General features: G+C 48.1%; 1 protein-coding gene across 1 annotated transcript in view; it reads right to left on the bottom strand.

The window, feature by feature from the left end:
• Positions 1–289: 289 nt before the first annotated feature.
• The window catches only part of Pccb (propionyl-CoA carboxylase subunit beta), a 46,681-nt gene continuing 19,116 nt past the window's right edge, over positions 290–27,854 (bottom strand). Inside the window, exons 7-15 of the mRNA XM_041677166.1 lie at positions 20,744–20,852; positions 17,976–18,096; positions 16,459–16,540; positions 10,502–10,625; positions 4,933–5,040; positions 4,634–4,734; positions 4,228–4,326; positions 1,629–1,728; positions 290–528 (exon numbers count right to left, since the gene is read on the bottom strand). Coding sequence (XP_041533100.1) covers positions 407–528; positions 1,629–1,728; positions 4,228–4,326; positions 4,634–4,734; positions 4,933–5,040; positions 10,502–10,625; positions 16,459–16,540; positions 17,976–18,096; positions 20,744–20,852 — 966 coding nt within the window. The 3' untranslated portion in view covers positions 290–406. The remainder of the gene's footprint in view (positions 529–1,628; positions 1,729–4,227; positions 4,327–4,633; positions 4,735–4,932; positions 5,041–10,501; positions 10,626–16,458; positions 16,541–17,975; positions 18,097–20,743; positions 20,853–27,854) is intronic.

Raw genomic sequence — 27,854 nt, 5'->3', positions numbered from 1 at the left:
ATAAACAGGTATGCTATATTCTGTTTTTATTGCTCTACAAAATACTGAAGGCAGGCTAACTTTATAAAGTGGTTAGCGTGCAGTTCCGAGATCAATGGCAGTGCTCGACGGCTAGAGTCTGTGAGAACCATCCTGACGGTATCATATGACAGGGTGAGCATGTGCATGTGAGTGTTTTTCCCTTCTGGCTTTCTTGTTTTGAGATTTTTACTATAAAAATAAAATACCTACTCAAAAAATACCAACTAAGATTCTGATATAGCAAATAATTTTACACCAGGTACAAGAACTCTTTCTGAAATTTAATCAACTTCCAAGGTACGTAGATCCCATTTTCATGATTATAAAAGGCAGCGGTGGCCTACGAGTGGCCAGCTCCACTGTTGGTCCGTTTCCTTTGAGCTGTTCACAGTGGGATATTCGCATGCTTCCTCCAAGGACGATGGACCTTCTTGCTGGCCAAGACTTCCAGGTCACAGCATATCCGGGCACGAGTGGAGGACGGCTGGATGATGTCGTCCACGAACCCTGAGGAATCAGAGAAAAGGAGATCACTGTGTGGGTGGTCATCTACCCAGCCACTCTCAGCCCCACGGGCCAACGGTGTGGGCAGCACTTGACCTGGCAGAGAGACGCAAGCCTACAAACCCTCCTTGGACCTCTGAGGCGCCTCTGCTCTGCCGGGCTCCTAACCTTTGGCAAAGGAGCACTAGGCGAGATAAGGGAAATGTGACCTCTCCCTTCCTGCCCTGAGCCAGAGCCTCCACCCTGCCAGGATGGACTCAACAGGAAATAAAATTAAGAAAATATGTATGTGGCTGGAGAGATGGCTCAGCAGTTAGGAGCACTGCTGCTCTTCCAGAGGACCTGAGGAGGGATCACTAAACCTACTTCAGGTCGTACAGAACTGCTAGTACCTCCAGCTCAAAGCGATCTGATGCCCTCTTCTGGCCTCTGTAGGCATGTGCATGCACACGTGTGTGCCATATACACATAGACAAATAAATAATAAACAAGATTTTTTTAAAAGAAAGTAAACACATACAACAACTTCTCTCTGTCTGTCCATGGGTCCTTATAGTAAAATTTTGCTTCCTCCATGGAGAGACAGTTTTTCTCTCTACCCCTGTGACTTGCTTTTATCCATACAATGTGACAAAGGTTACCATGGGGTTACCCCAGCCCTAGGCTTCAGGGCCTAAGTCTCCTTCCTTTTTACCTACTCCCAGGACACCAAGAAGAAAAGCCTGGACAGGCCTAGAGAAGTGAGGAAGGACCAGCAAGCAGCCACCATTATCTTGAAAGAAAGGCCGTCTTGGACTGCCAAGCCAGAGGCTGATTCTAGTGAGAACAAACCCAGGCAAACCTGAAGAGCCACCCAGTGAAGCCCAGGACACAGTGGGGGGATGAGAGGGGTTTAGCCACCAGGTCTGGGTGGACTGGATGATCAAACCATCACCTAGAAACAGAAACCTATCGGCAGCCTGATCGGCCCCAGATCCTGCCCGAAGGCAGCCCCGTCACTCCCCAGAGGCAACTGCAAAGATGAAAGGCGACTATGAAAGATGCCGAGAAAGAACCAGCAAGTGATGGGGCAGATGGACAGCGCCGGCCTCCACCCGGCCCACCTCTCACGGCTGCAGGGAAAGGGTTGGCGAACTTCTCCACATATTCTGCCTGGGCGGCTTCCACATCCTGGTGTCCTTTGAAGATGATCTCCACAGCACCCTATGAGAAGAGAAAAGGTTTCCCAAGAGCCCATCAGTTCCTCACAGCCAATCAGAGCAAAGAGACGGGCCATGCGTGGGGCTGCCTTTCATGCTCTGGGGCTGAGGATGGAATGCTAGGCTGTGGTTCCAGGTCACTCCATTCTCCCTCTGCACGCCTTATCATCCTCTGAAGTCAGGATGTTCAGCCTGTTTCCCACTAAGTGCTGTTTTTCCTCCTTCACGACCCCAAGCCCTGGACACAGAACACACTGCTGGTGGTCTATAGGTATGGCCTCAGGTGTGAATGCTTGCTCATAGCGAGTGGCACTATGAGGAGATGTGGCCTTGTTGGAGGAAGTGTGTCACTGGTGGGGGGGGGGTGGGATTTGAGGTCTCCTATGTTCAAGTTATACCCAGTGTAGCTCACAATCTCCTTCTGCTACCTGTGGATCAAGATGTAGAACTCTCGGCTCCTTCTCCAGCACCATGTCTGCCTGCATGCCACCATGATGACAATGGACTAAACCTCTGAAACTCTAAGTTAGTTCAGTTAAATGTTTTCCTTTTTGAGAGTTGCCACGGTCATGGTGTCTCTTCACAGCAATAAAACCCTAACTAAGACACTGACTGACCCGGAAAACTCATGCGGAAGGCTTGGCCGTCAAGTGGGAACACTCTGGAAACCTAAAGTCACCTGGCTCAACCCTAATAGCTCTTTCAAAGCCACAAGAGCCATCAAAGACAGAACTTTAGCTTCTAGTGGGTGGAAAGGGGTGGCTCTGTGCAGGAGGTCAGGGAGTATTCAGCCAGCCGACCCACCGGACAAATGACTCTGTGAGAGCCCCACTCGGAAAAGCTGTGGAGTTACTGACTGCAAAGGATCAGTTGCTTCTGGCTGTAATTCTCTCATGTGCTAATAACAGCTATGGGGAATATTCCCACTGCTTGTGTGTTTATCTGATATCTATATTCCATCTATCGGGCACAGATAGAGCTGTGATGGTCAGGAAGTTGATTTCTGCTTAATCTGTATAATTCTGATGAAAAGCATACATACTAGGGGATCTTTCATTATGACTGACATAGTAGGTAACAGCATTCTCACTCACAGAGACTGCTGATTTTAGACTTTAGAACAAATTCAAAGCAAGTGGGTTACCCCTAGAGATGAATATCTGGCTTCCCCTAAAAACAAATACATGAAGTCATTTTCCCAAGTGTTTGTTGCTGATTCAAGGTCAGGTTTGAGGCAACTTTGGTAGACATAACCCTCGTGTAGCAATGGGCTTTCTGCACATACTCCCTACCACTCAAGGTCCAGCTAACTGTTAGGTCTTGAATTTCAGTGTCATCTTCTGTCTGGGAGCCCTCACCAACTCAGAGCTAGATGCATGGCCAATCATTATTCCCTGGCTGGTCAATGTGACCTCCCTAGCCTGAGAAAAGCTGTGTGGCTTATCTTGTGTTGTAAGAATGGGTCAGGCCCTGAAAATGTAACATATAATTATCCAGAGATTTGGATGTGAGAGAAGGCTGCTGTGGAGAGAGAAATACAATGAAGAAGTGAAAGAATAAAGAGTGAGAGTGTGTGTGTGTGTGTGTGTGTGTGTGTGTGAGAGAGAGAGAGAGAGAGAGAGAGAGAGAGAGAGAGAGCGCTGTGTGAAGGAGCTGTGTGTGTGTGTGTGTGAGAGAGAGAGAGAGAGAGAGAGAGAGAGAGAGAGAGAATGCTGTGTGAAGGAGCTGTGTGTGTGTGTGTGTGTGTGTGAGAGAGAGCGAGCTGTGTGAAGGAGCTGTGTGTGTGTGTGTGTGTGTGTGAGAGAGAGAGAGAGAGAGAGAGAGCGCTGTGTGAAGGAGCTGTGTGTGTGTGTGTGTGTGAGAGAGAGAGAGAGAGAGAGAGAGAGAGCGCTGTGTGAAGGAGCTGTGTGTGTGTGTGAGAGAGAGAGAGAGAGAGAGAGAGAGCGCTGTGTGAAGGAGCTGTGTGTGAGAGAGAGAGAGAGAGAGAGAGAGAGAGCGCTGTGTGAAGGAGCTGTGTGTGTGTGTGTGTGAGAGAGAGAGAGAGAGAGAGAGAGAGAGAGAGAGAGAGAGAGCGCTGTGTGAAGGAGCTGTGTGTGTTGTGTGGTGGGGGCTATGTGAGTGAGATGTTGAGCTGGGGCTGTGTGGAGATTTGTAACTGTGAGGAGACAATGAAGATGAAGCTGTATAGAAAAGAGATGTAGAAGAGAAATGTATGTAAAAGAAAGATGTGTAGTCACGTGACAATAGCTGTAACGTACACAGAGATGTGTGGCCGTGTCGGAGAGAGATGTACGTATGTAAACAGAGATATGTAGTTGTATGTGAAGAACGTAGCTGTGTGGAGACAGAGATTCTCAGTGAGCATTTTTAAGATGAAGTAAAAGAGAAAGTGCCCATCAGAAAGTGTGTATTTCACTGGGGAGACAGGAGGTGGACTGGAGAGGAAGGGGGACTTTTCAGGGTTAGACTCTTATCAGGGCCCAGTGCTGCTAGATGTCTTTACCTTGGCACCCATGACTGCAATCTCGGCTGTGGGCCAGGCATAGTTGGTGTCACCAAGAAGGTGTTTGGAGCTCATGACATCATAGGCACCTCCATAGGCCTAGAACAAGTCACATGCTGAGTGTCAATGTCAGGAACAAGCAAATCATATCACCAACACTCCAGAAAGTCAAGGGAAATGGGGCCATGCCCTACGGCCCCACAAGGTCAAAGTCCGGAGACTCGTATAGCCCACACCACCACTGCTGCCGGCTGTCCCTGCTGCTGGGAGACCGCGGACACCCCTGTAACACATGTTGCAGGGTGAGCCCTCTACACATTTCACAGGGGTGAGCAAGAGGCACACCTCCTTCCAGACCAGGTCACCTCACGGCAGACCACCTCAGCCATGATGCTAGGAGCCTCACCTTCCTGGTGATGACTGTGATTTTGGGTACGGTTGCTTCAGCGAATGCATAGAGCAGCTTGGCGCCATGCCGGATGATGCCACCATATTCCTGGGCTGTGCCTAGGTCATGAGGAAGAGTCACCAGGTTATATTAGAGCCCTTGCAAAGTCTCATAGCTGTGACAACCTCAGAGAGGACCAATCCTCACAAGGGCCAATCTTCTGGACAACAGAAGACAGACAAGTCAGAGCCGTGGGGTCTGTGAGAGACCCACACTGAACACAGCCACCTCACCACCCCCACCTGTGCTGGACTCACCAGGCAGGAAGCCAGGGACATCAACAAAAGTGATGAGCGGAATGTTGAATGCGTCACAGAATCTGACAAAACGAGCCCCCTTCACAGATGAATTAATGTCCAAGCACCCTACAAGGAGAGAGACTGTCTGTTGGAAGCTCTAGATACAGCGCCACACACAGTGGGAATACGCCCCCATCAGGCACCCAGGCCTGGCTTCCGAGGCTGCACAGGTTCATCTGACTGACATCAGGAGAACTCCTGCCAGGCAAACAAGGCTGTGGCATCAGTGGTAAAACATGGCAGCCTGGGACAGCTAGGCAAGCTCTTTCCCAGAGACTGAAGGGCAGTCAGCCGAAGTCCAGACTGGTTTGCCCCAAGGAGACCCTCAGCAGAAGCTGTCACTCAAAGTGGCTGTGGAGAATACAGAGCTGGATTCTGGCTCTATGGTCCATCTAGTTATCGCCCTTGGAAAGTTACCTTTCCAGCATGAGGCTCTTCACCTACAAAGTAGGGACATCACCACCTCCTACAGCACCGTAGGAGGCCTAGAGGACCTGGCTCTGTGATGCCAACCTGAGCAGGCTGCTAGCAGGTTCTAACTAGTAAGTCCCCCACTTACACTCGGGGGTCTTTCAGACTTTTCTGAGACCAGTTAGGACTTTACCAGGTTTTCAGAAATGCTATGCACGAAGAGGAAGCCATTAAGAAAGGAAGGAGAGATGGCTCGGTGGTCACGAGCACTGGTTGCTCTTCCAGAGGACCTACATTGGGTTCCCAGCACTCACATTGCAGCTCACAGCCAGCATCCAGGGATCCGATGCCACCTTCTGACCCCATTGGCACCAGGCACACACGTGGTACACATATATGCAGGTAAAACACCCACACACGTGAAATATTTTTAAATGAGGAAGGGCCAGGTGTGGTCATGCATGCCTCAGTCTCGGCAACAGGAAAGCTGAGGCCAAAAGAGCATCACATGTTTAAGGCCCATCCGGTATAGCTGATAGGTTATCTAGCAAGACCCTGTTGCCCTTCCCTCCTCTCAACCCCCTGCCTGGAAAAAAGAAGAAAGAAATTAAACGGTCACAAATCAAGAAAAAAGTTCACAGTTCCACAATAGACTCATATCTAGAGTACACAGAGACCCCTGGGAGTCAACAGACCTAAAAACCCAAAAGCAGGGCTCCCTCCTCGGAAAGCACACTGCCACAATGGGCAGCGCCTGTCCTAGGGGATCATGGGAGTGTGTGTCATTCACACTGCCAGGACCCACCTTAAGGAGAACTGAGAGCTGGGCTTCCTTAGGGTGGGGTGGAGGGTAGGCCTCTACCACTAAGCTGCAATCCCTGCCCCCAGAGTCCTGCGTGTCGCTGTTTCCACTATAACTACATGCGTTTACAATGTGCACAATCTCCAGCATGTGTATCACGGTTTCCATTATAACTACATGCGTTTACAATGTGCACAATCTCCAGCATATGTATCACGGTTTCCATTATAACTACATGCGTTTACAATGTGCACAATCTCCAGCATGTGTATCACGGTTTCCATTATAACTACATGCGTTTACAATGTGCACAATCTCCAGCATGTGTATCACGGTTTCCATTATAACTACATGCGTTTACAATGTGCACAATCTCCAGCATGTGTATCACAGTTTCCATTATAACTATATGCGTTTACAATGTGTATAATCTCCAGCTTGAAGCACAAGCCTGCTCTCCCTGGTTCTGGAGGACACAGAGCCGACTCTATTTACAGCTGTGTGAGTCCGCTCTCAGCTGGCACGGCTGCTGGACAGACATGGTTTAGGACTCAGCCAGTTTGAGGAGCGGCGAGGAAGAGTTCTCAGATACACAGACCAAAGGCAGCAGCGGGCAGCCGTTCAGACCCATGGGAAGAGAAGGTGCCTGCCACCAAGCCTGACCCTCAGTTCCCTGTGGTGGGAGGAGAGACGTGACCCCACAGATTGTCCTCTGACTTCCACACACGTGCACCACCACATACGAGAAACTGCAGCAAAACATTTCAAGACAGTCGTCGAGCCTGACCAAGCGGTCAGAGTTGCCTGGGAGGGAAAAGGCAAGGAGAGGGGTTCCTCATGAGCTCATGAGCTCATCAGTAGCTGTGTGTGCAGGGAATTTAGGGAGCACCTGCAGGTCTAGACCCAGAAACACAATAAGAGGCCTGAGAACAATGAGAAAATACCCAAATGTCAATACATTAGAAAAATATGGCAATGAACAATGGGAATCAGGGCAACAATGTAAACACAACGAGGAAAGCAGGGAGGACAAGCTATAAAAAATAACCTAAAAGATTCTGGAGCTGAGAGTCACAGGAGTAAAGAGGAAATCTTCTAGAGGGTTCAGTTCAGTAGGACACCTGAGCTGGCAGAAGAACGGACTGGAGACGGAACAACTGAAAACCTCACACACCTCACAGACCCGTAAGGTAAAAGGGAAGTCCTCCAGCGGACACAGCACACCAGGAGCGGGGCCACGCCGACAGAAAAGCCTAAGATTTGTACAAGTATCTGAAAACTACCCAGATTTGATATGATATGAAACTACAAAAACCAGAAACTCTAAATTCAAGCAGGATAAATTCAGACATTTGGACTGAGAGATTGCAGAGAAACACTGGAGGACCAAGAGAACCCTCAAGAGACAAGACTCCTGTGCACAACGGGTCTTCGATTAGATTGTCAAATGCTATTTCTGCAGACGTGGTGGAGGCCAGATAACAGGTCATATATTTTAAATGCAGAATGAAGAACACTAATAATTCTGTACCCACAGTGCTTCAAAGGGGAAGGAAAACTGAAAAGTGGCGACATTCCAGGATAAACAGGGAGGCTACAGAGTTCACTACCCTAGACCAGTGGTCCTCAACCTGTGGGTCGTGACCCCCTTGGGGGTTGAATCACCCTTTCACTGGGGTGCTAAGACCATTCTGCATATCAGACATTTACATTATGATTCCGACAGTAGCGAAATTACAGCTCCGAAGTAGCAACAAAAATGATTTTATGGTTGAGAATCACCACAGCAGGAGGAACTGGAGTAAGGGGTCGTAGCATTAGGAAAGCTGAGAACCCCTGCCCTACACACATTCTGCATTAGGTCCTTCACAAGTGCTCTGGGAAGGGAGGGAGGAGGCCAAGCACCACACAACAATCTGAACAGAGACCTGCAGCCCAGGGAGCCTACAGCGGCAAACAGCCAGGGTCATAGCTGTCTGGTTTGGAACTCTACCTTTTCTTCCCGCCATCACTCTAAAAACAGATGAAGCCCAGACACGCCTGATGGTGAGTGTCAGGGACGAACTTTACCGCTTCTCTACGATCTTGTCGAGAAGATGAACGCAGAGAGAATACTACCTCACTCATTCATGGCAGCTGCCATTCCGAATGTCAAAACCAAAGACACCAGAAAAAGACAACCACAGATTGGCATCTCTCACCAACACACAAAAAAGCCAACAAAACACTGTGAAAGACAGCAGTGAGTGAGAAGGACGATATATCACAACAAGATGAGATTTAACTCAGGGAAACAAGTCTGGTCCAGCCACTGGAAAGAGGTAATATCATAATCTGTCAAATTACAGGCTAAAGAAAAAGCCATCCCCACATAAATAAATGCAGGGAAAGAATTTGACAATATCCAATGACCATTTAAGTTAAATAAAAGGGGAAAAGCCCCTAGCCTATTAGAAACAGAGAAAGTTATAAAGAACATCTACCAACATCTTTTGGCCATCATCACATCCCATAGGGAGCAGTGGCTCTTCCAGGAAATCAGGCCCAGCACAGACACAGCAGGCAGACACAGCGGGGTGGAAGCCAGCCCCGTCTACATAATGAGTTCAAAGTCAGCCAAGGCTGTTAGGGAGAACCCATTCAACTGCTTTTCCATATTCTACTAGCTAATACAGTGAGAAAATAAGGGGCGGTAGTGGCAAACGCCTTTAATCCCAACACTTGGGAGGCAGAGGTAGGTAAATCTCTAAGTTCGAGGCCAGCCTGGTCTATGCAGTGAGTTCCAGAACAGCCAGGGCTACATAGAGAAACCGTGTTTCAAACAACAATTATATAAAAAGCACACACACAAAAGTACATTAACTTGAATAATGACAGATGCAGCTCAGAACAGTGTCCATAGAAAGTATGAAGGTATGAACAAATGTGCACCCCCACCAAATACACACACACACACACACACACACACACACAATTTTTCCAGTTTACTTATATAAAATCTGTTTAAAAAAATAGAACCCAAAAAACACAGTCAGCATATCCTTCATGATAAAAAATACCCCAAATCTGGAAAGAGGGATAAATGGATTTCCTCATGCTGAAGAACTAGGCTGGACCACACACTAAATTAATTCGCATTCAATCAAACCTAAGCATAGGGGCTAAAATCATATAATGCTTAGCGAAGACACAGGAGCAACCCAAACATGGTGGCGCACACCTTTAACCTCAGCACTGGGTGCTGAGGAAGCAGAGACAGGTGGAGTTCTATGAGTTTGAGGCCAGCCAGGTACATACAGGGAAAGCCTGTCTGAAAGAGAGAGAGAAAGGGGAAAGAAGATGGATGGATGGATGGATGGATGGATGGATGGATGGATGAAGGAAGAAAGGGAGGGAGGGAGGGAGGGAACAGACGGATGGTCAGACCGACGGAAGTAGATAGGCAGGCAGGTGGGTAGGCAGGCAGGTGGGTAGGCAGGCAGGAAGTAGACGGAAGTAGATAGGCAGGCAGGTGGGTAGGCAGGCAGGAAGTAGACAGAAGTAGATAGGCAGGCAGGTGGGTAGGCAGGCAGGAAGACTCAAATGACCGAAAGCTGCAGCAGGAGCGGCTGGAGATTGCTGTCTGTAGGCACAGGTATGTGCCTAAGGTCTTGAAAGGTTTCGGGAGCATCAGTGAATGGAATAAATGCTGGTGCTGTATGGTATCTATTGCGGCTGCTGTTCCTGTTAAGGCAGGGTCTTGCCCCCACAAGCCAGGCTGACCTTGAACTCAGGGTTCTCCTGCTTCGCCCTGCCTGGTGTCCTGACTTCCACACCCAGCTGACAGTAACACTGATTTCTGTTTTCCAAACTAAGGAAGAACAGTGAAGAGAAGCAGTGTCCACCCTCAGTGTCCACCCTCGGTCCCCACCATCTGGCACAGCAAGGAGGCGATCCCCTCAGCCAGCTAGGACTCAGATCTGGCCCTGTCACCCGAGGGGAGAGATACTGTTCATGTCTCGGGTGCTGACTACTGCATGTGCAGTCAGTGACCAAGCCACTGGAGACACAAAGAAGACACCAGTCCCCTCAACAAGGGAGAACAGAAAGCCACCCTCAAAATCACAGACCTGATCTGAGAAGGAAGAGGATCTTGGAAACCTGAGAGTGCTGTGAGAGGAGCTTTAGAAATACTCAATGCTAAGAGAAAGACACCGTCACCAACGCCTTGAGCTTCTTCACTGGCCATGGAAGGGTTAAGGCACACAGACACCAAGAGTTCAAGCAGTCTTGGTGTCCAAACCCAATCAGAGGTTTCTGGGGCCCATGTCCTACCTGAGGCCACCTTGGGCTGGTTGCCGACAACTCCAACGGTCCTCCCATTCATTCTTGCAAAGCCAACAACAATGTTCTTTGCATAATTGGGCATGATCTCAAAAAACTCTCTCTCATCAATCACCTGTAGGAATAAATTTCCTCCTGAGCTCAGAACGATTGAGACAAAAATAATATGATAATAACTGCAGACAGCCTTGCACAGAAAACAGACGGCTCAGCTCAGCACAGTTCTCTCTCCCTTGTAGCAGTGGGTAGGGTGGGACCCTCTCACACAACACAACTTATTGTAAAAAAAAAATTCTAAATTATGAATCTAGCATTCATTGTGGCAATTTGCATGAAACAACTTCAAGCTTACATAAAAATGTTAAGGACAGCCAGGCGGTGGTGATGCACGCCTTTCAACAAAGCATCTGATTAGTCCAGCGAGGCAGATGGATCTCTGAGTTCGAGGCCAGCCTGGTCTACAGAGTGAATTCCAGGACAGCCAGGACTACACAGAGAAACCCTGCCTTGAAAAACCAACTAACCACCAAACACCATCAAGAATAGAACAATAGGACCGGAGACATGGCTCAGACGTTAAGAGCATCTCCTGCTCTTGCATGGGACCTGAGTTTGGTTCCCAGCACCCATGTTGGGCAGCTCACAACCAATTCAACTCCAGCTCCAGGGTATCCAAAACCTCTGGCCTCACAGACACTGCACTTACATTACACACACACATACACTCTTCTCACTAGCATTTTCTTACCATTATTTCTCCCCACAATGGTCTGGTTTTCATACATGCAGATTGAGTTCCCTGAATCATTTAAGTCACAGACATGCTTTTTACCTGAGTCCCATACTGTCTAAGCACACAGAAACTCCCTGACATAAGCGCAGTGACCTATGAAACGGACGAGGACAGTGTGCGCAGCACTGACTGTCGCTACACCACCGCACACAGACTTGAGCAGCTGGCACGCTTAGTGACCTTGTCTCTGGTCCCTTTAACTTTCTCATGCATCAGTATTCAGCATCCTCATAACATCTCTGAAGACAAAAGAGTAAGTTATCGGGTGGGGCGGCCTTCCTGCTCAGCTATTCGATGATGTCATCTTTGGGATATCATGGTGATGTCTAAGTAGCTCACGTCAAGTGGCAATGATGTCACTCTGTCCTATAATGGTGCAACCTGCTTGGGTTCTCCTCAACCAAGTCAATGGATTTTCCAATACAACCAATAAGCATTTCTCCTACTCTTTATCAAAACTTCATCAAAATTTTGGTGTCTAGTGCCAGGTGTGGTGACATACACCTTTAACCCCAGCACTTGGTAGGCAGAGGTAAGATCTCTGTGAGTTTGAGGCCAGCCAGGTCTACATGGTAAGATCAAAGACAGCAAGGATTATAGAGAGAGACTAGCTCAAGAAAAAAAAATAGATAACCAAAATTTACTCATTTAGGCTGGAAATATACCTCAATGGTAGAGCACTTGTCCAGCGTGCACGAGCAAGTTTAATTTCCAGAAGCAACAAATCAATATCCCCCATCAGTCATTTTATATTTAACTACATCAAAAGTTCATATAGTTTAATACTGTCTCTCTCTCCCATTCCATTGACTGTATTCCCACATGACGGTTAATCTTTACTGCTGGCATTTCAAGGCAAGGTTTCCTTCTTGGTGCTCCTGGCTGTGCTGGAACTCGCTCTGTGGACCAGGCTGGCCTCAAACTCAGAAATCTGCCAGCCACTGCCTCCTGAGTGCTGGGATTAAAGGCGTGTGCCACCACTGCCGTGCACCACCACTGCCCAGCCCGTACGATTAATCTTTAACTGTCAACTTGGTTGGACTAATAAGCACCTATGAGATTAGCAAAACTCACGGCTGTGTTTGCGAAAGTGTCTGTAGAGCTACAGATTTCAGTACTCTGAGTCCAGGAGCAGATGGATCTCGTCAGAGTATGACAGCATTGGTGATAGGGGTAAAGGTGGGAGATGAGGGGGTCACTGGAGATGTGTCTTTCCGGAACCCTTCTATGCCCACCCACCCCGCCCACCTTGATGTGAGCCTGCTTCAGTTGCCAGTGCGTTCTCCGTGTAGTGGGCTAAGTTCCTGAAGCTGTGAGACTAAAGACATTTCCTTGCTTCTAGTTACTCTCTCGGGGACTCTGCTCACAACTGCAGAGAGTCACTAACCCACCCACCCACCATCTGCTTTGAGTGTATTTCTGGCCCGAGTTTGCATGGGTGACAATTTCCTGTCTCTAATGTGGACGGCAACACAGTATTGACGCTTTCCGCACGTCTGGGAATTGTATCACTTCACTCCTGGCGATCACACCCCAGCCACCGTCTCATCCTTTCCACTCCTGTACATTATGTTCTGTGCATCTTGTGATTACAAACTGTGGTGTCTATGCTTTCACACTGTGGGCAATTCCTGAACCATTTTCTTGGTCCTGTATGATGCCAACTTCCCCTACCAGCAGAGAAGGACAGGAACTGCTTCCCGCAGGCTTTCCAAAGGATAGCATTCAAACTTCACTTCTGGTTAGTTTGACATACAAGAAATAACTCAATGCAATTCATTTTATCAAGGCATGGTTCTCTAACTCAGGACATTGCTTGTTTCTGCAGGGTCTCTTGCTGGCCACCATGTACACCAGGGAGCCAGCCCCTGAGCCTCAAGAGACTCCCCTGAATCCACCTCCCATCTGGAGCATTAGATGAAATTAGACACCTGCTACATGTCCAGAAGAGGACGGCTCTGGGGAATTCGAGTTCAGACCCTCACAGTCGAATGGCAAGAGAACCATTTAACCATTTAGCCGCCTCCCCAGAATTCCACCATGATGACTGGTCTTGAACATTTTCTCATATGCTTAAGGGCCATTTTTGTCTTTTCGATGTTTCCATTTGTTCTTAGATGATTTTGCTATCCATTTTGGCCTTTCTTGATTTGAAGGAATTTGTGTCCTGATATCAATACTCTCAGATATGGAAAATGTTTTCTCCCAGTCTAGTGCCCTTTGGCATTTATGCTTCTTCCCATGAACGGTGGAGTTAATGTTTTTGATCAGAAGTAGATATGAATCTCAATTCAAAAACACTTCCCGCCGGGCGGTGGTGGCGCACGCCTTTAATCCCAGCACTCGGGAGGCAGAGGCAGGCGGATCTCTGTGAGTTCGAGGCCAGCCTGGTCTACAAGAGCTAGTTCCAGGACAGGAACCAAAAGCTACGGAGAAACCCTGTCTCGAAAATTCAAAAAAAAAAAAAAAAAAAAAAAAAAAAACTTCCCTCTAAGAGCACAGAGATCCACCTGTCTTTTGTGGAATGTTCCCATGGATTTACTGTTCATATGGAATTCTGAGCCATTTGTTTTCTATGTTGTTGTTTCCTTATAGACAAGCTCTCACTACATAGCCCAGGCTGGCCTGGGGCTTGGGCTTCTTCTGCCTCACCCTCCGAAGCGCTGAGATCACAGCCTCTGGGCCCACATTCAGCTGCCCCTCTTTTAGTCACGTGATGTACAGTCTGTATCCTCCCATGTGGCCTCCAGTTGTCAGCATCTTTTATTAAGAAAAGCAACCTTGCTCCTGGGCTCGGATCTATTTTTACCATCTGCTAAAACTCTCCTGAGTCTGTTTCCAGCTCTTGAGTTCCACTCCGCTGGTCTATTTACACGCCGGTCTCTCGCTGCTTTAGCACAGGCATGGCTCGTCCAGCAGAGCTTCTGCAGCTCACTCCCAGTGACAGGGAACGAGGTATGCACTTGTCTCCTTCTATGAACGTGTTTATTCAGACTGCCTTCAAACCGTAAACTTAGGCAGAGCTGGCACTTCACACTGACCCATGCTAAGGAATGCATCTCCATTGCTGAAGTGTGCCCCTGATTCCCTTCCGCATCACCAGTTCCCCCATTTACCTGCAGTGGTGATATATTTGGGGTGTCTTCTGGGGAAGGGTTTCTATATTTTGAAGATGGAAACTAAATTTGCCAAGTCATTTCTCTCATTTTTAGTATTAAGATATTCTTCTGTTTAAACCACAGTCCAGAAGTTTTGATACCCAGTGTTTCCATTCGACGTTAGCATCCTATGAGTGATACGCCTTTAATCCCAGCACCTGGGAGGCAGAGACAGGTGGATCTCTCTGAGTTTGACACCAGTCTGGTCTACAGAGTGAGTTCCAAGACAGTCAGGGTGGTTACACAGAGTGCCCTGTCTCAGAAAAAAAAAAAAAAACAACAACAACAAAAAATAGAATTCTGCCATTTAGTTCATATCTTCCTCCAGGAACTGTTTAACAGATTTCTTTCCAGGTATTGGGGTAGCTTTTGTTTTGGTAGATAAGCATCTATAATCTAAAGCAGTACTGTTTATAATTTTAAAGTATTTTCCACTTGTTTTTATGTGTATGACTGTTCGCTGTGCATATGTATGTATGCCATGTGTGTGCAGTGCCTGCAGAGGCCAAAAGAGGGTGTCACTGGCTCCCTTGGAGCTGGAGTTACATATGGCTGTGAGCTGTCATGTGAATACTGTGACCAAAACCTGGGTCTTCTGTAGAGCGGCAAGTACCTTAGCCGCTGCGCCAGCTGTGCTAACCGAGGTTCTGTAAAGGAACAGAACTGACAGTACACATAGACACAGCTACAGATGAAACGGGAAGGGACGTGTTCTGGCTGCTCCAGCAAGGGCTGCCTGATGACAGAAAGGCTAAGATCTGGTGGCAGTTCAGTTCACAGATCTTGATGTGTCAGCTGTCCCAACTGGATCCCTGGATCAGCTGGTCTTCAGTCTGTAGAGATCCTGAAGAAGGTGGATTTAACACTGTTCACGGAAACAGGACAGATGAACTTGCCAGTGAGACTGAGGGGGGGCAGGCAAAGTCCCCTTCTCCATGTCCTTCTCCATATCTGGACTGCACCGGAGGTGTGGCTGAGATTTAGGGTGAGTCTTTCTGCATCAATAATCTGATTAAGACGATCCCTCACAGGGCTTCCCGGCAGCGTGGGTTTTAACTGATTCCAGATGCAGTCCCGTTGACAACCAAGATCATCCATCACAGCATCTCTGCAAAGCGTTTTTATGACATTTCTCTGTGTGTATGTGCCACAGGGTGCATATGGAGGCCAGGCCACAACTTGTGGGAGCCTACTCTCTTTTTACCAGGAGGTCCTGGGGTCATACTCAGGTCATCTTGGCAGCTGGTACCTTTACACCTGCTGAGCCACTGAAACAGCCAAATTATTTATAATTTTTCTTTTATCAAATTTGATGTTTTTCTTTCCACCCTCATTCAAAATCTTTTGTGAATGTTCCCCTGTAGTTTATAGTAAAATTTATTGCCCAACAATACAGAACACAGCCACAAGTAGGGGTAGCCTGGCCATGCCTGCTAACTCCTGCAGGCTCCCGAAATAAGGAAAAAGACTCCAGGCCAGGCTGAGCCCACAGAACCATCGGCATTCCACCAAGCAAGAACTGCTGGTGAAACTGTGTGTGAGTGTGTGTGTGTGCAGGACACCTGACACCTGCAAATGCCCCATAGAGCCCAACAGCTGCCTTCTCTGGTCAAACCAAAACACGGCTGCGTGAAGGAAGAGGCACCACGCATCCTAAGCCTCACACTCCCTACTCTCAAGGAAGACAAGGTCTCCGGGCCAGAAGCACTGAACAGTAACACCCAACAAGGATCAACCCTGCCTCACTCCAAGTCAGGATATGGCACTAACTCTGGGCACCTCAGTGCCTTCCAAATCCCCTGAGCTCTGCTGGCCCAACTCTCAAGTTCATCTGAGTCCTCAAGATGTCATAGCCACGGAATCGTACCAGAACACCCTGCCTGGTCCCTGGCCACTGCATTTCCCACTTATGCTGATGCTGAGACCCAGTCAGATACATCCAGATAAGACAAAGCGCAATGAGCACGGCTGAGGCTGAGAGAGGACAGGGCGCTTACTGAGTGTATGATGTCCAGCATGTCGTAGGCTTTGCTTGACTCCAAAGGGACGATGGTGTCCAGCTCAGGAACCAGGCGGTCACTGGAAAAGACACAAATGGAGTCAGCGTAGAAACCACTGTCCTGTGGGAGCCGAGGAGGAAATGAGGGAAGCAAGACACCAACGGGTGATATGTCCTCACCGGACGGCCACAGAAGTCACCTTGGTCGTCACATTGCCTCACAGAACCTGCCTACAATACCAACTCATGTGACTTATAAAAATATATAGGAAAAATAAGATTACTCCCGCTTGTAGCTCTTTCGTTTGCCCTTCTGGAATGTTTCCTGTGCTGGAGACACAGCATGGGCTCTAGAAGACACTGGAGATAACAGGGCAAAGCCCGGGAACCCCCCTCTGACTTCCTGCAGTGGCTAGTAGGACAGAAGAGCAAGGAGTCACAGCAGGAATGAGAATCCCCCCACCCCCACCCCCACCCCAGGTAAACCATCTACAGCCCCTTTAAGCAGCAAAGCCGCAGACCCCCTGGACAGAATGAGTCGCCTGGGACCAAACCCGGCAGGCGAGGAGATCAAGTTAGAGCTTGTGCCCGCTTCACTGGAGAATCCAGCAGATCACACCCCTCAAACCTCCTCTCTTCACCGGGCTCTCAGCCCTTCCTGCCCCATGTGGGTAGCTGGGACTACAGGGACCCCCCCACACACACACACACACAAGAAGTACACCCAAGTATAGGGTCTGACCTTGGCCAGGTCACATGGCCCACACCAAGCCAACTTCCCAGAAAGCTCTGCTGTGTACTAGACTCCACCTCCACTGAAAATGGAATCCATACTTCTTATGGGTCACTTAAAGAGCTTCCCAGGTAGGCTACTCAGATCCTCAGGGACCTAGGCCACACCCTCCAAATAATGTCTCAAATTCTTCAAGAACACCAACCAAACAGTATCTAAACAGTCTGAAAAGAGCAGCTTTCTTGTGACCCCTCCCTTCCTATGGTCCCCTGAGTTGTGAAGGCACAATTTCACGGCACTCAGGGCTCAGATGCCTGCTGTAGAACAGCTGGCCTCAATCTCAGACCTGCCTGCCTCAGCCTCCTAAGTCCTGGGACTAAAGGCATTTGTCACCACACCAAGCTTGGATCTACGGTCTGAGGTCTTTAAAAGGCGCTCGGCAAAGCTCTGGCCTAAGGCCAGAAGCAGATCCCATAACATAGATCCTAAGGCCATGCTGCTGACTCCCTTTGGCTGTTCCTTATCAAGACCTAAAAACCTTCTATCTCCATTTTTGGACAACTCCAAAGGCTTAACAAACTTCTGCAGTCTCTTCCACCCCCAGAGCCCAAACCAAGGGAGTAAGGAAATCACCAAGGACTGCTCCTGCCCCCAGATGCCAGCAACCTCGCCACAGCTGGGACCCTGTTGGCATACTCTGCAACCTGCTTCAAGCTGACCTGAGATCCTGTCAGGATAGAGATGCCAGAAGGCCAGAGACAGACAAGTCCGCCGCCACCCACCTTGGGTCATGGCACTCGCGGACCGGAGCTGGGTCCTGGCTACTGAGGGGCAGGTAGTTGAAGAACTCACGTAGGTTACACAGGGCATCCACATCATTCTCGAAAGCTCTGTGGGCCACACCTGAAAGCACAGAGAGGACAGGAGGCCCAAGGACCGGTGGTCAGCTACAGGTGACAGATGAAGACCCTCGCGGGCTTCTCCAGCTTGGCAGATGCCAGCCACGCTGGCAGCTCTGTCCTCAGTCACCCCAAGTGTGACGTTCCTCTGCCAGCCCACACCCCACGTTCCCTGCTCTGTGAGCAGTGGGACACTACTCTACACCAACTCCCCCAAGGCTGCTGACTGCCTCCTGCAGAGAAAGGTGCCTGGTGCACACGGGCATGGACACAGAGGAAGGAAAGGGGGAACACCCTGGCCCTGACCAGGGGTCAAGCCATCATTCTGGAAGCAGAGCCAGCATTCTCCCAGGCCCACTTCCCCCAGACCATCTGCTTCCACCACTGCCCCTTAATATCTCTAACCTCAAAGCAGCCAGAGGGAGATTTGTGTGTGAATCAGGATAGCAAGACACGCTTTGCAGCCAATCACTCCTCTATCCTTTGGCCTTTGTATAAGCTACTGCCCATTGCCTGGGGTGTTTCTCCCTCAATACCCATGGGGAACCTCTTCAAGGATATTCATCCAGCACCATCACTGTGAACACTACCCTTGCCCATGAGTGGACCCTCAACAGCCCAGTGTCTGGGGGTCTGTTCTTCTCCCACAGACTCCATGAGGTTCTTGTCTGTAAGCTGTGTTGCCCGACTCCCTTACTCGTAAGTAACTGCCATGTGGACGGGGTTGTGCTGTCTCCACAGACACATTCCCAGCACCCAGCATGCTTCACACACAGACACATTCCCAGCACCCAGCATGCTTCACACACAGACACTGGATGAACACCTGCTGAACGAGAAAGGAGTATTCTCAACAAGACTGAATTCTATTACTCAAAGAGCGTTTACAAACTGGCACAGCATTCTGGAAGTCAGTCTGGCAGAGCCTCAGAAAGATCAACACTGCCACCCATACCTGGGCATGTGCCAGCAAGAAATAAAAATGTCACACAAATGTTTGCAAGAGGATATTATGTTATAAACACGAACATATATGTTAGAAAACCCAGATGTCCATCACCAGATAGAAAAGACATGTTAGGGCTGGGCCTGGGTGCACTGGTACAGCAGCTGCCTAGCCAGCTGAATGCCCTGGCTGCAATCTCCATCACGGGGGTGGGGTGGAGGGGTGGGTGGGTGGTGGTGGTGGTAGAGAACAGTAGCCCACACCTGTAATCCCAGCTCTAAAAAAAAAAAAAAAAAAAAAAAAAAAAAAAAAAAAAAGCTGAGGCAGGAGGATTAAGAATTCGAGGCCAGCCTAAGCAACTTAGTGAAATCCTATCTCTAAAATAAATAATTTAATTAGCAGTTATACATCTCTATATTAGACAATCACTCCATTAAAAGGAGGAATGAAGTACTGAGATGGGATACTACACAGACAAGCCTTTAAAAATGCATGGCAGACTGGCTGCAATGGCCCAAGACTATATTCCCAGCAAAGGAAAGAGAGCCGCAGTAAGCGTGAGGCTAGTCAGCCTTCTCGTGTGTTTCAGGACAACCAAGACACACAGTGAGACAATCTCTAAACAAAACAAAATGTAAAAAGTATAGTAAGTAAAAGAAGCCACTCATAAAAGAGAAGTAAGCCTTTAAATTTGAAAATATACCATTCCCTCAGACCTCCTTTCCTATGCCCATCCACCAAGACAAAAAGTTTTATTTAGGACCAAGACTAAAAAAACATACCCCATGTCCAGCAAGATGGCTAGTCGGAAAAGGTACTTGTGGCCAAGCCAGACAATTTAAGTTTGATCCCTGGGACCCACATAAGAGAAGGAGAGAACCAATTCCCACTAGTTCTCCAACCTCCACATGAATACTGTGCTGTGCCCCTCACCACGCTCACACAAAATTGAGTGTACACCCACGCACATGCACACGCACACACACACGCAAATGTGCGTGCATGCACACACATACACACACACACACACGTGCATGCGTGTGCATGCACACCCACACAGAAGCTCACAGAGTAATAATCGGAGAAGAGAAAGGGAATCAATAAAAGGAGACAGAGGGAAATGGGGTGGATGCAAACAGAACACCCGATCAACATGTATGAAAGAGAAACGTTTTATAGAATAAATACACAGTAGTAAAAAGTTTTTGAAGACATCATTGTCATATGACTCCACTTACATGAACTGTTCAAAGTTAAGCACACACATAGAAACAAAGTTGGCTCATGGCTGCCTGTACTTCCGGCAGCCAGAATATTTGGGGTGCAGTGGGAGAGGCTGAAATAACTTTTGCCCCAGTGCCAAAAGTAAGACACAGGATACCATTCCAGCCGTTCTGCAAGTTCAAGTGCATGGATATAAATCGCACTACTATGACCACCCCATGAACTCCAAAGATCACTTTACAGACAAGGAAGGCCTGTGAAGAAGAACTGGTCCGGCCCGTGGGCCAGTAATCTTATTAGTAATCATTAGTAGTAACCTACTACCTAAGTCTGAGACTGTGACGTGAGCCACGTCTGTGGCTGTAGCTCACGGTCCTAGGTAAGCGCTGTTGGTGAAGTGACATTTTTAACACCTTGGACCACCCTGCACGGCAATGCCTTCTCCTTTGGAGAGCAGGAAGGTCTCGGTCACATCTCTCACCTGAGACAGTGGTGTGGGTCTTGGCACCACCCAGCTGCTCCTGAGTGACATCCTCATTGGTAACAGACTTCACGACTTCAGGGCCAGTGATAAACAGGTAGGATGTGTCCTGAAATCAGATTTCCACACCGTCAGACTCAAGTCACCAGATCTACTCAGGACTTCACTCAACCAAGACCATAAATAGGGGAGGTGACGGGGACCCGATGGCAGGACTACAATAGAGCACTATTCCCAGAAGACCTCTGCTGTCTGCTTCAGTCTCAGTAAATTAATCTGCAGGGTGGCTAACCTGTGGTGTGGTTAACATTCGGTGTGGCTAACCTGCGGTGTGGTTAACATTCGGTGTGGCTAACCTGTGGTGTGGTTAACATTTGGTGTGGTTAACCTATAGTGTGGCTAACCTGCGGTGTGGCTAACCTGTGGTGTGGTTAACATTTGGTGTGGTTAACATTTGGTGTGGTTAACATTTAGTATGGTTAACCTATAGTGTGGCTAACCTGCGGTGCGGCTAACCTGCGGTGTGGTTAACCTGTAGTGTGGTTAACCTGTAGTGTGGCTAACCTGCAGTGTGGCTAACCTGCAGTGTGGCTAACCTGCAGTGTGGTTAACCTGCAGTGTGGTTAACTTACCAGGTTAAGTTAAACCTAGGGTCCCAGGTGGCCCTGACTCAGAAAGCGAAAAGGAATCATAGGACAGGTGAACAGGACAACAAGAGGATACAGGGGACATGGGGACATGGGTGCTGTGGGATAATGCTCTTGGACACTGTAAAGATTTGTCGTTCATATTGGTTCAATAAAATGCTGATTGGCCAGTAGCCAGGCAGGAAGTATAGGCAGAGAGACCAGACTAGGAGAATTCTGGGAAGAGGAAAGGCAGAGTCAGTCACCATCCAGACTGAAACAAGATGAGAATGCCTCACTGAGAAAAAGTATCAAGCCACAAAACTAACTAAAACAGGAGATGATACCAGGAGTGGGGTGTTGCTGTAACAGACCTGACCTTTTTGGGGATGGGGAGAATGTGGAAGACTTTGGGGCTTTGAACAAAGAAAATGGCTGAACTTGATAGGCAATGCATACTAGGCCGTCCTAGCAGGAACTTGAAAGGCAGCAGTTCTGAGAGCAATGTAGACTATGGAAGCCCAGATCGCAAGGTTTCAGGGGGAACAATATTAGCAGCTGGGCCAGAAGACAATTCTTCTATTTTGTCAAAGAATATGACACTTTCTGCTCATCATAAGAATCTGTATGAGGCTAAATTGAAAAGTCCTGGTGGAGGTCTCATGACAGCTGCCCCATGGTTACTAGTAATCACTCTTATGCAGGGCTACAATTAAAAAAATAAAAAGCAAGTGGGGCAAAAAGAAATCCAAAATGTACAGTCTGCAGCCAAAAAAGAACACTAGGAAATTTAGAAAGGGTGCCCTCAGGGAAAGATCTCACCCAGCTAAGCTTCGAACCTGTTAAGTGTCCTGAACCCAAGAACAAACAAAACAAGCAAATGGAAATTCCATGAACCTCAACACATCAAAAATCAAAATAGCAATTTAAACAAACAGTCTCGGTGCATTTCCTGGCAGACGGACACTTCAATAAAAACCAGCCACACTAACAAGCAATAAGACAGCAATAAGGAAGGAGGGTCCAAAAGAAAGAAAACCAGAGAAGCAGGAAGAGCCACAGAGGCAGCAAACACTTCCTGTGAATTCCAGAAGGCAGAAACAAGAATCTTCTCACGCACACTGTAGTAGCTCACAGCGCTGGCCGTCCACGTCATCAGCACACGGTTCCCCTGATACAGGGGAATGGGAACCCCAGAAGTCAAGGGAGAAAACACTACGCTACAGAGGACTAACGGTAAGAACCTGTGACTTTCTCCTCAGAAATCAAACACACAAGAACAGACAAAGCAAGATATCTGAAGTGTTGAGAAGATCACACACACACACACACACACACACACACACACACACAGTGAGAATCCCACTCTTCACAGTCATCTTTTTTCCTATTTCCCTTTTGATCAGATCTTTGAGAATTTCATACCTTGTATTTGATCACACACATTCCGTCTCCCAACTAGCCCAGACCCACATGCCTTCCCTACCTGCCCACACAACTTTGTCTTTTTTTATAAGGGGGATGAGGGGGCACAGTTTACGCTCCCATATACTCTTGGATGTGTGTCCATCCACTACAGCGGCGGTTCCCAAACTGGGGGTCGAGACCCTTTTAGGGGCCAAATGACCCTTTCACAGGAGTTACCTAAGACCATCTGCATATTGGATATTTAGAGTATGATTCTTAACAGTAGCAAAATTACAGTTGTGAATGGATACAATTTTATGGTGGGGTCCCCACAACATAAGGAACTGTATTAAAGGTCGCAGCACTAGGAGGGCTGAGAAGCACTGCTCTAGAGCCTAGTCAACCCTTCAGAAGCTACTCCCCTAAGAGAGAGCAGATTCCCCCTCTCCCAGGGGCTGTGAAATGCCAGCAGTCTCTCCACTAAGGGAGGACTTTATAACCTTGCTCCTTAGATGGAACCATACCTGGCACCATTATCAGGGCCAAGGACCAATCAGACAGGTCATAGGCCCTAAGGGAAACTCTACCGCAGTTATTCTGCTGAATGAACACACTACTAAGGCAGTTCCTAAAGACGCATCATTATACCCGTGCACCTCAGCCCTCCTTCTGCAGTCCATGATGATTGACCCTGCAGTCACATTTCATGGCTGGGGTGTGGAGATCAGTGGATACAGGCACAATAACACAAATGTGTCTGCAAAGCGAACTTTGGGGGAGAATCTCCCATTTACCATCTTATGTCTATGAATCATTAAAATCAGATGCATTGTGGAAAGGTACATGCCCAGGAAAAAACATAACTTTATCTGTTAATTAAAACAGAAAACCAGTGGATGGAGAGATGGCTCAGTGGTTAAGAGCACAATTCTAAGGTATCTGATGCCCTCTTCTGGCCCCCGCAAGTACTACAGGCATGTGGTGCACAGACACATGCAGGCAAAATATCCACACATAAAATAACAATAAATCTTTTTAACAGTTTGGTAAAAAGAACCACCCAAACTATACCCCTTAGCAAACAAACTACAAACTACTCCTTCTCTTGAACCCCATAAAAACCCAAACAACTACTGGGGTCCTTCAGTGCCTTTACTCACACGATCCACTTTTTTTTTTTGACAGGGTTTCGCTGTAACATCTCTGGCTCTCTAGAATTCACTCTGTAGACCAGGCTGGCCTCAAAAACAAAGAGATCCACCTGCCTCACCTCCCAAGAGCTGGAATTATAAGCCTGTGCACCACTGCCAGGCTTCCACTATCAATCTTTACAATGTATTTCTGACCTGTATCATTGCTTTATTTTAAATAATGTTACATTACTACTTTTGCTAGTCTGTGTGAGCCTTTATTTTATTCTTAAATAAGAAGTCGAGAACCTTGAAACACCAGCTAAGACCTCAATAACTAGTAACAGTGTGATACATGTTTGTAACCCCAGCACCAGAGAGGCCAAGTCCAGAGGACTCAAGTTTGCAACCAGCCTGGACTACACAGCAAGAAGCTGTCTTTATGGGGCTGGAGACATGGTTCAGCAGTTGAGATCACTGGCTGCTCTTTCAGAGGACCTGGGTTTGGTTCCCAGGACCCATGTAGAGGCAACTCATAGCCATCTGTAACTCCAGTTCTAGGGGATCTGATGCCCTCTTCTGGTATCTGAGAGCAAGACACAGACAGACATGCAGGTAAAAATAAAACAAAAACAAACATATAAAATAAAAATAAATAAAAAACTATCTCAAAATTTTGTTTTAAAGAATTTTAAAAGACAAAAACAAGATTCAAACGTGTGTGTGTGTGTGTGTGTGTGTGTGTGTGTGTGTGTGTGTGTGTATGTGTGTGTGTGTGTGTGTGTTGTTTGCGGAATTCCCACTTAGAAGGTATGGAGAAAGATTTATCTTGCTAACAATGACCAAAAGAATTAAAGAGTGTATATACTGATTTTAGTAAAAATATACTTCAAATTACAGGACGCCATCAGGGATTAAGAAGAAACTGCAGGGATGAAGGGGTGGCTCTCCAGCGGGACAGTCACCTTGTGGAGCCAGTGTCAAAGCAAAGCATGCCACCACAGAGGCCGGTTCCAGCCACAGAAAGCCAGCAGAGAGCACCCAGGCATCCCTTCACGCGCTCCCTTCTCCCCCTGCCTTCCCTGCCTCTCTCTCCTCTCTTCTACCCCTCTCATCCGATTCACCGGTACCCTGAGCCAAATACGCCCTTCTTGCTCCTTACTATTCTGTCGTGGGAACTTGCTTCCCGTCTCACTTTGTGTTCAGATGCCATGTGTTTTCCTCTTTTTCACTTAAATGTTAACTCCGTGTAAGTGGGAACCCTGTCAGCTTCGCTTTTCACTGATCTGCCGTGCTGGGCCACGAAAAAAAGCCTACTTTGGCAACCGCTCATCAAAACCCAGTGCGCCTATACTGGTTTCAGGGTTCCATTAAGCAATTTTATCATTAGGACAAGTTCAGAACAGGTGGTCAGCTGTACCAAGCACACACCAGGTGTGAAGAAGACAGCCTTAATTAATTGACCTAAGCACGTGTCCCAGACTTCCTGGGGGAAGGAACTGGACTTGACAGTAAGACCCCTGAAAGCTATGCTCCAAAAGTCGCCAGAGACCTCCCTCTTTCTCACTGACCAACTGCACACCACCAAGCAACCTCCCGAGCAGGTCACCCTATAAAAGCGATTTATCTGGTTGTCCCCATTCCCTACAACAACAGACAAACAACCATGAATCAAAAGATACAGCACAGGCATGTAGGTAGTCAGTGTAGTCACTCTGCTCAGCATCACCCACTGATATTGGGGGTTGCAAACTGGGGACACAGACTGAAGTCTCCCCCAAATACCATGTTCCAAAGAGGTAGCAATTTTATAGCAACAAAATTTAAAAAGTCATAAATCAAGATGTTTCAAAGACATTGGTGGGTACGTCAGATAGGAGGATCAAAGGGAGAAGGCAGAAGCCTGCCATCTATGCCTGGGATGCTAGCTGACATCACTCAATACATTCCAAAGGGTTTATATCTGTTTGTCAGTAGTTAGGTCCTACACAGACAGGGGACAAGGAGTGGCTATTTAATAAGCTACAGATATCCAAGACAAACCGTAGCTAGCCCCTCAGCCTCCGCCCCTCAGCCTCTGCCCCTCAGCCTCTCCGTATCACTTCAGCTTCCAGAAGGCAGGCCTAGTCACGCTGGAGCTTTTTCCTTCTCCCAGCATGGGACTCCCGAGGAAATTCCCATTTCTTTGGGGTTTCACAAGTTCCTGATGAATGCTGGCTTTTACCTAAGCACCGGAAATCCTCCTATAGGTCAGATGGGATCATTTCTAGACACATATGGGCAACCTGAGACCTTGGGACCTAACAATGGGCCGGGCAGAAACTAGACATCCAGGAAGAACATGCTGACAGGGTAAGCACCTGGAGACAAACCCTGATCCCCAGGAAGGGTCCCCTGGACCCCAAAAGTCAAGGACAAGATATTGGGCAGCTAGTTGCTAAACTGCTCAGGGCTGCCCCAGTGTGACGAGGGCAGTGTACAACTTCCATAATAGCTGTACACAGTGGGGACCCTCTCAGCCCCCCAATACAGAAGCTGTGAGAACACCCCCAAATTGGACACTGCATGTGCATGTGGTGGGGTTCCCACACGTGCACGGCCCCTCAGCAGTCGCTCTCGACCTCCAAAGCTCCCCGCTCCATGGTAGCTGTACTGCACTGTTTAAGTGTTTCCCGCTACACGAGCTAAGGAAGTGGCGGAATGCAGTAACAGGAAAGACGTCACCTGAGAAAGTGCGCAGAAGCTGGCATCCATCAGGAAAGACAACAGAGGGCAGCCATGAGAGGGAAAGCCTCTACAGGCTGCAAACAGGACAGTCGAGAAAGACACCCGAGGAACTAAGTGAATATTCCCAAGTTGTGAGGTAATAAAGGGATGAGAATTTGCCTCCAGATATGCCAAGAACAGCAGACCTTCAAGCACGCTTTGCAGTCTGATTAGAAGCAAGGGCAGGCCAGGAGGCACACTTCAGTCTTACAGCAGAGAGGAGACAGGAAAAGAGCCAAGCACAGACAGCCGCCAAGAGCAGGGGTGCACACTTGTAGCCAAACAACTGAATGAACCAGACAGAACCGGTTGGCAGAGAGCAGAGCAAACAGTACAAGTCTGGCCCAGCCTTCCCTGCTGCCAAGGAGGACGGACTGCTTCAAAGGCCTGAGTTGGCCTCTAGGCACCAAATCAAGACTAGATCTAAGCTGTCCCTACAATACACGAGGTAATGAAAACAGAGGCCTGGCCGCTACGTCTGCTTGTAAGAAAGTATCCATCATGGGAAATTATTCTGAAGTGTTAGACCACTGCCTGCCATTTCTGAAATCATTCCCACAGAGGAAGACTGGGGCCGCAGGATCTCCCTTCTGGGCTGAAATTCACACCCCAACAGATGGCTGGCCAAAACCACGTGTGCCCTAGAAGTCCATTTTATCAGTTTCACAATACTCGGGAAACTCGGTCAAGAGTCTGGTGCCATCCATTTCTCTGGCTGCATCTGAAATTCTAAGATTACAAACTTCCCTATGGGCCTGGCAGAAAAGAAGATAATCTAAGCAGGTACCGAGCTTTCAACCTATCAGTCTATAGACACGGACCCCAAAGAAATGGGAATTTCCCCAGGAACCTCACTGGAGAAGGGAAGGGCACCAGCTAGGGGAAGGAGGAGGTTCTCACTGAAAGAGACTTTACAGAGCTCTAACAAGCTGCCAGGCCACATAAGTACCGGTCTGTGGTGGGCAGGACCACACAGTGACTAGGGACTGATGGATACACCTATGGCGCTTTGTTTAATCTCACCTCAGGACCCTGAAGACTGCTTGGGAGTCCCCTCGCTCTCTTGGTCTCCCTCTTCCCAGTGTGGCCACAGCAAGTCAATCTTTTTCTGCTTTCTCCTAATTCGGCTCTTTTCATTCCCTTACTGAGGAAGGGTGGTGGGACTTGGCTTGGGTAACAGGT

Source organism: Microtus oregoni, unplaced genomic scaffold, assembly GCF_018167655.1.
Source record: "Microtus oregoni isolate MIOR12 unplaced genomic scaffold, Mior012 000028F_ref0000031, whole genome shotgun sequence".
NCBI classification, from domain to species: Eukaryota; Metazoa; Chordata; class Mammalia; order Rodentia; family Cricetidae; genus Microtus; species Microtus oregoni.
The sequence above is the reverse complement of the archived record's forward strand: the minus strand, read 5'-3'. Positions and strand labels throughout refer to the sequence as shown.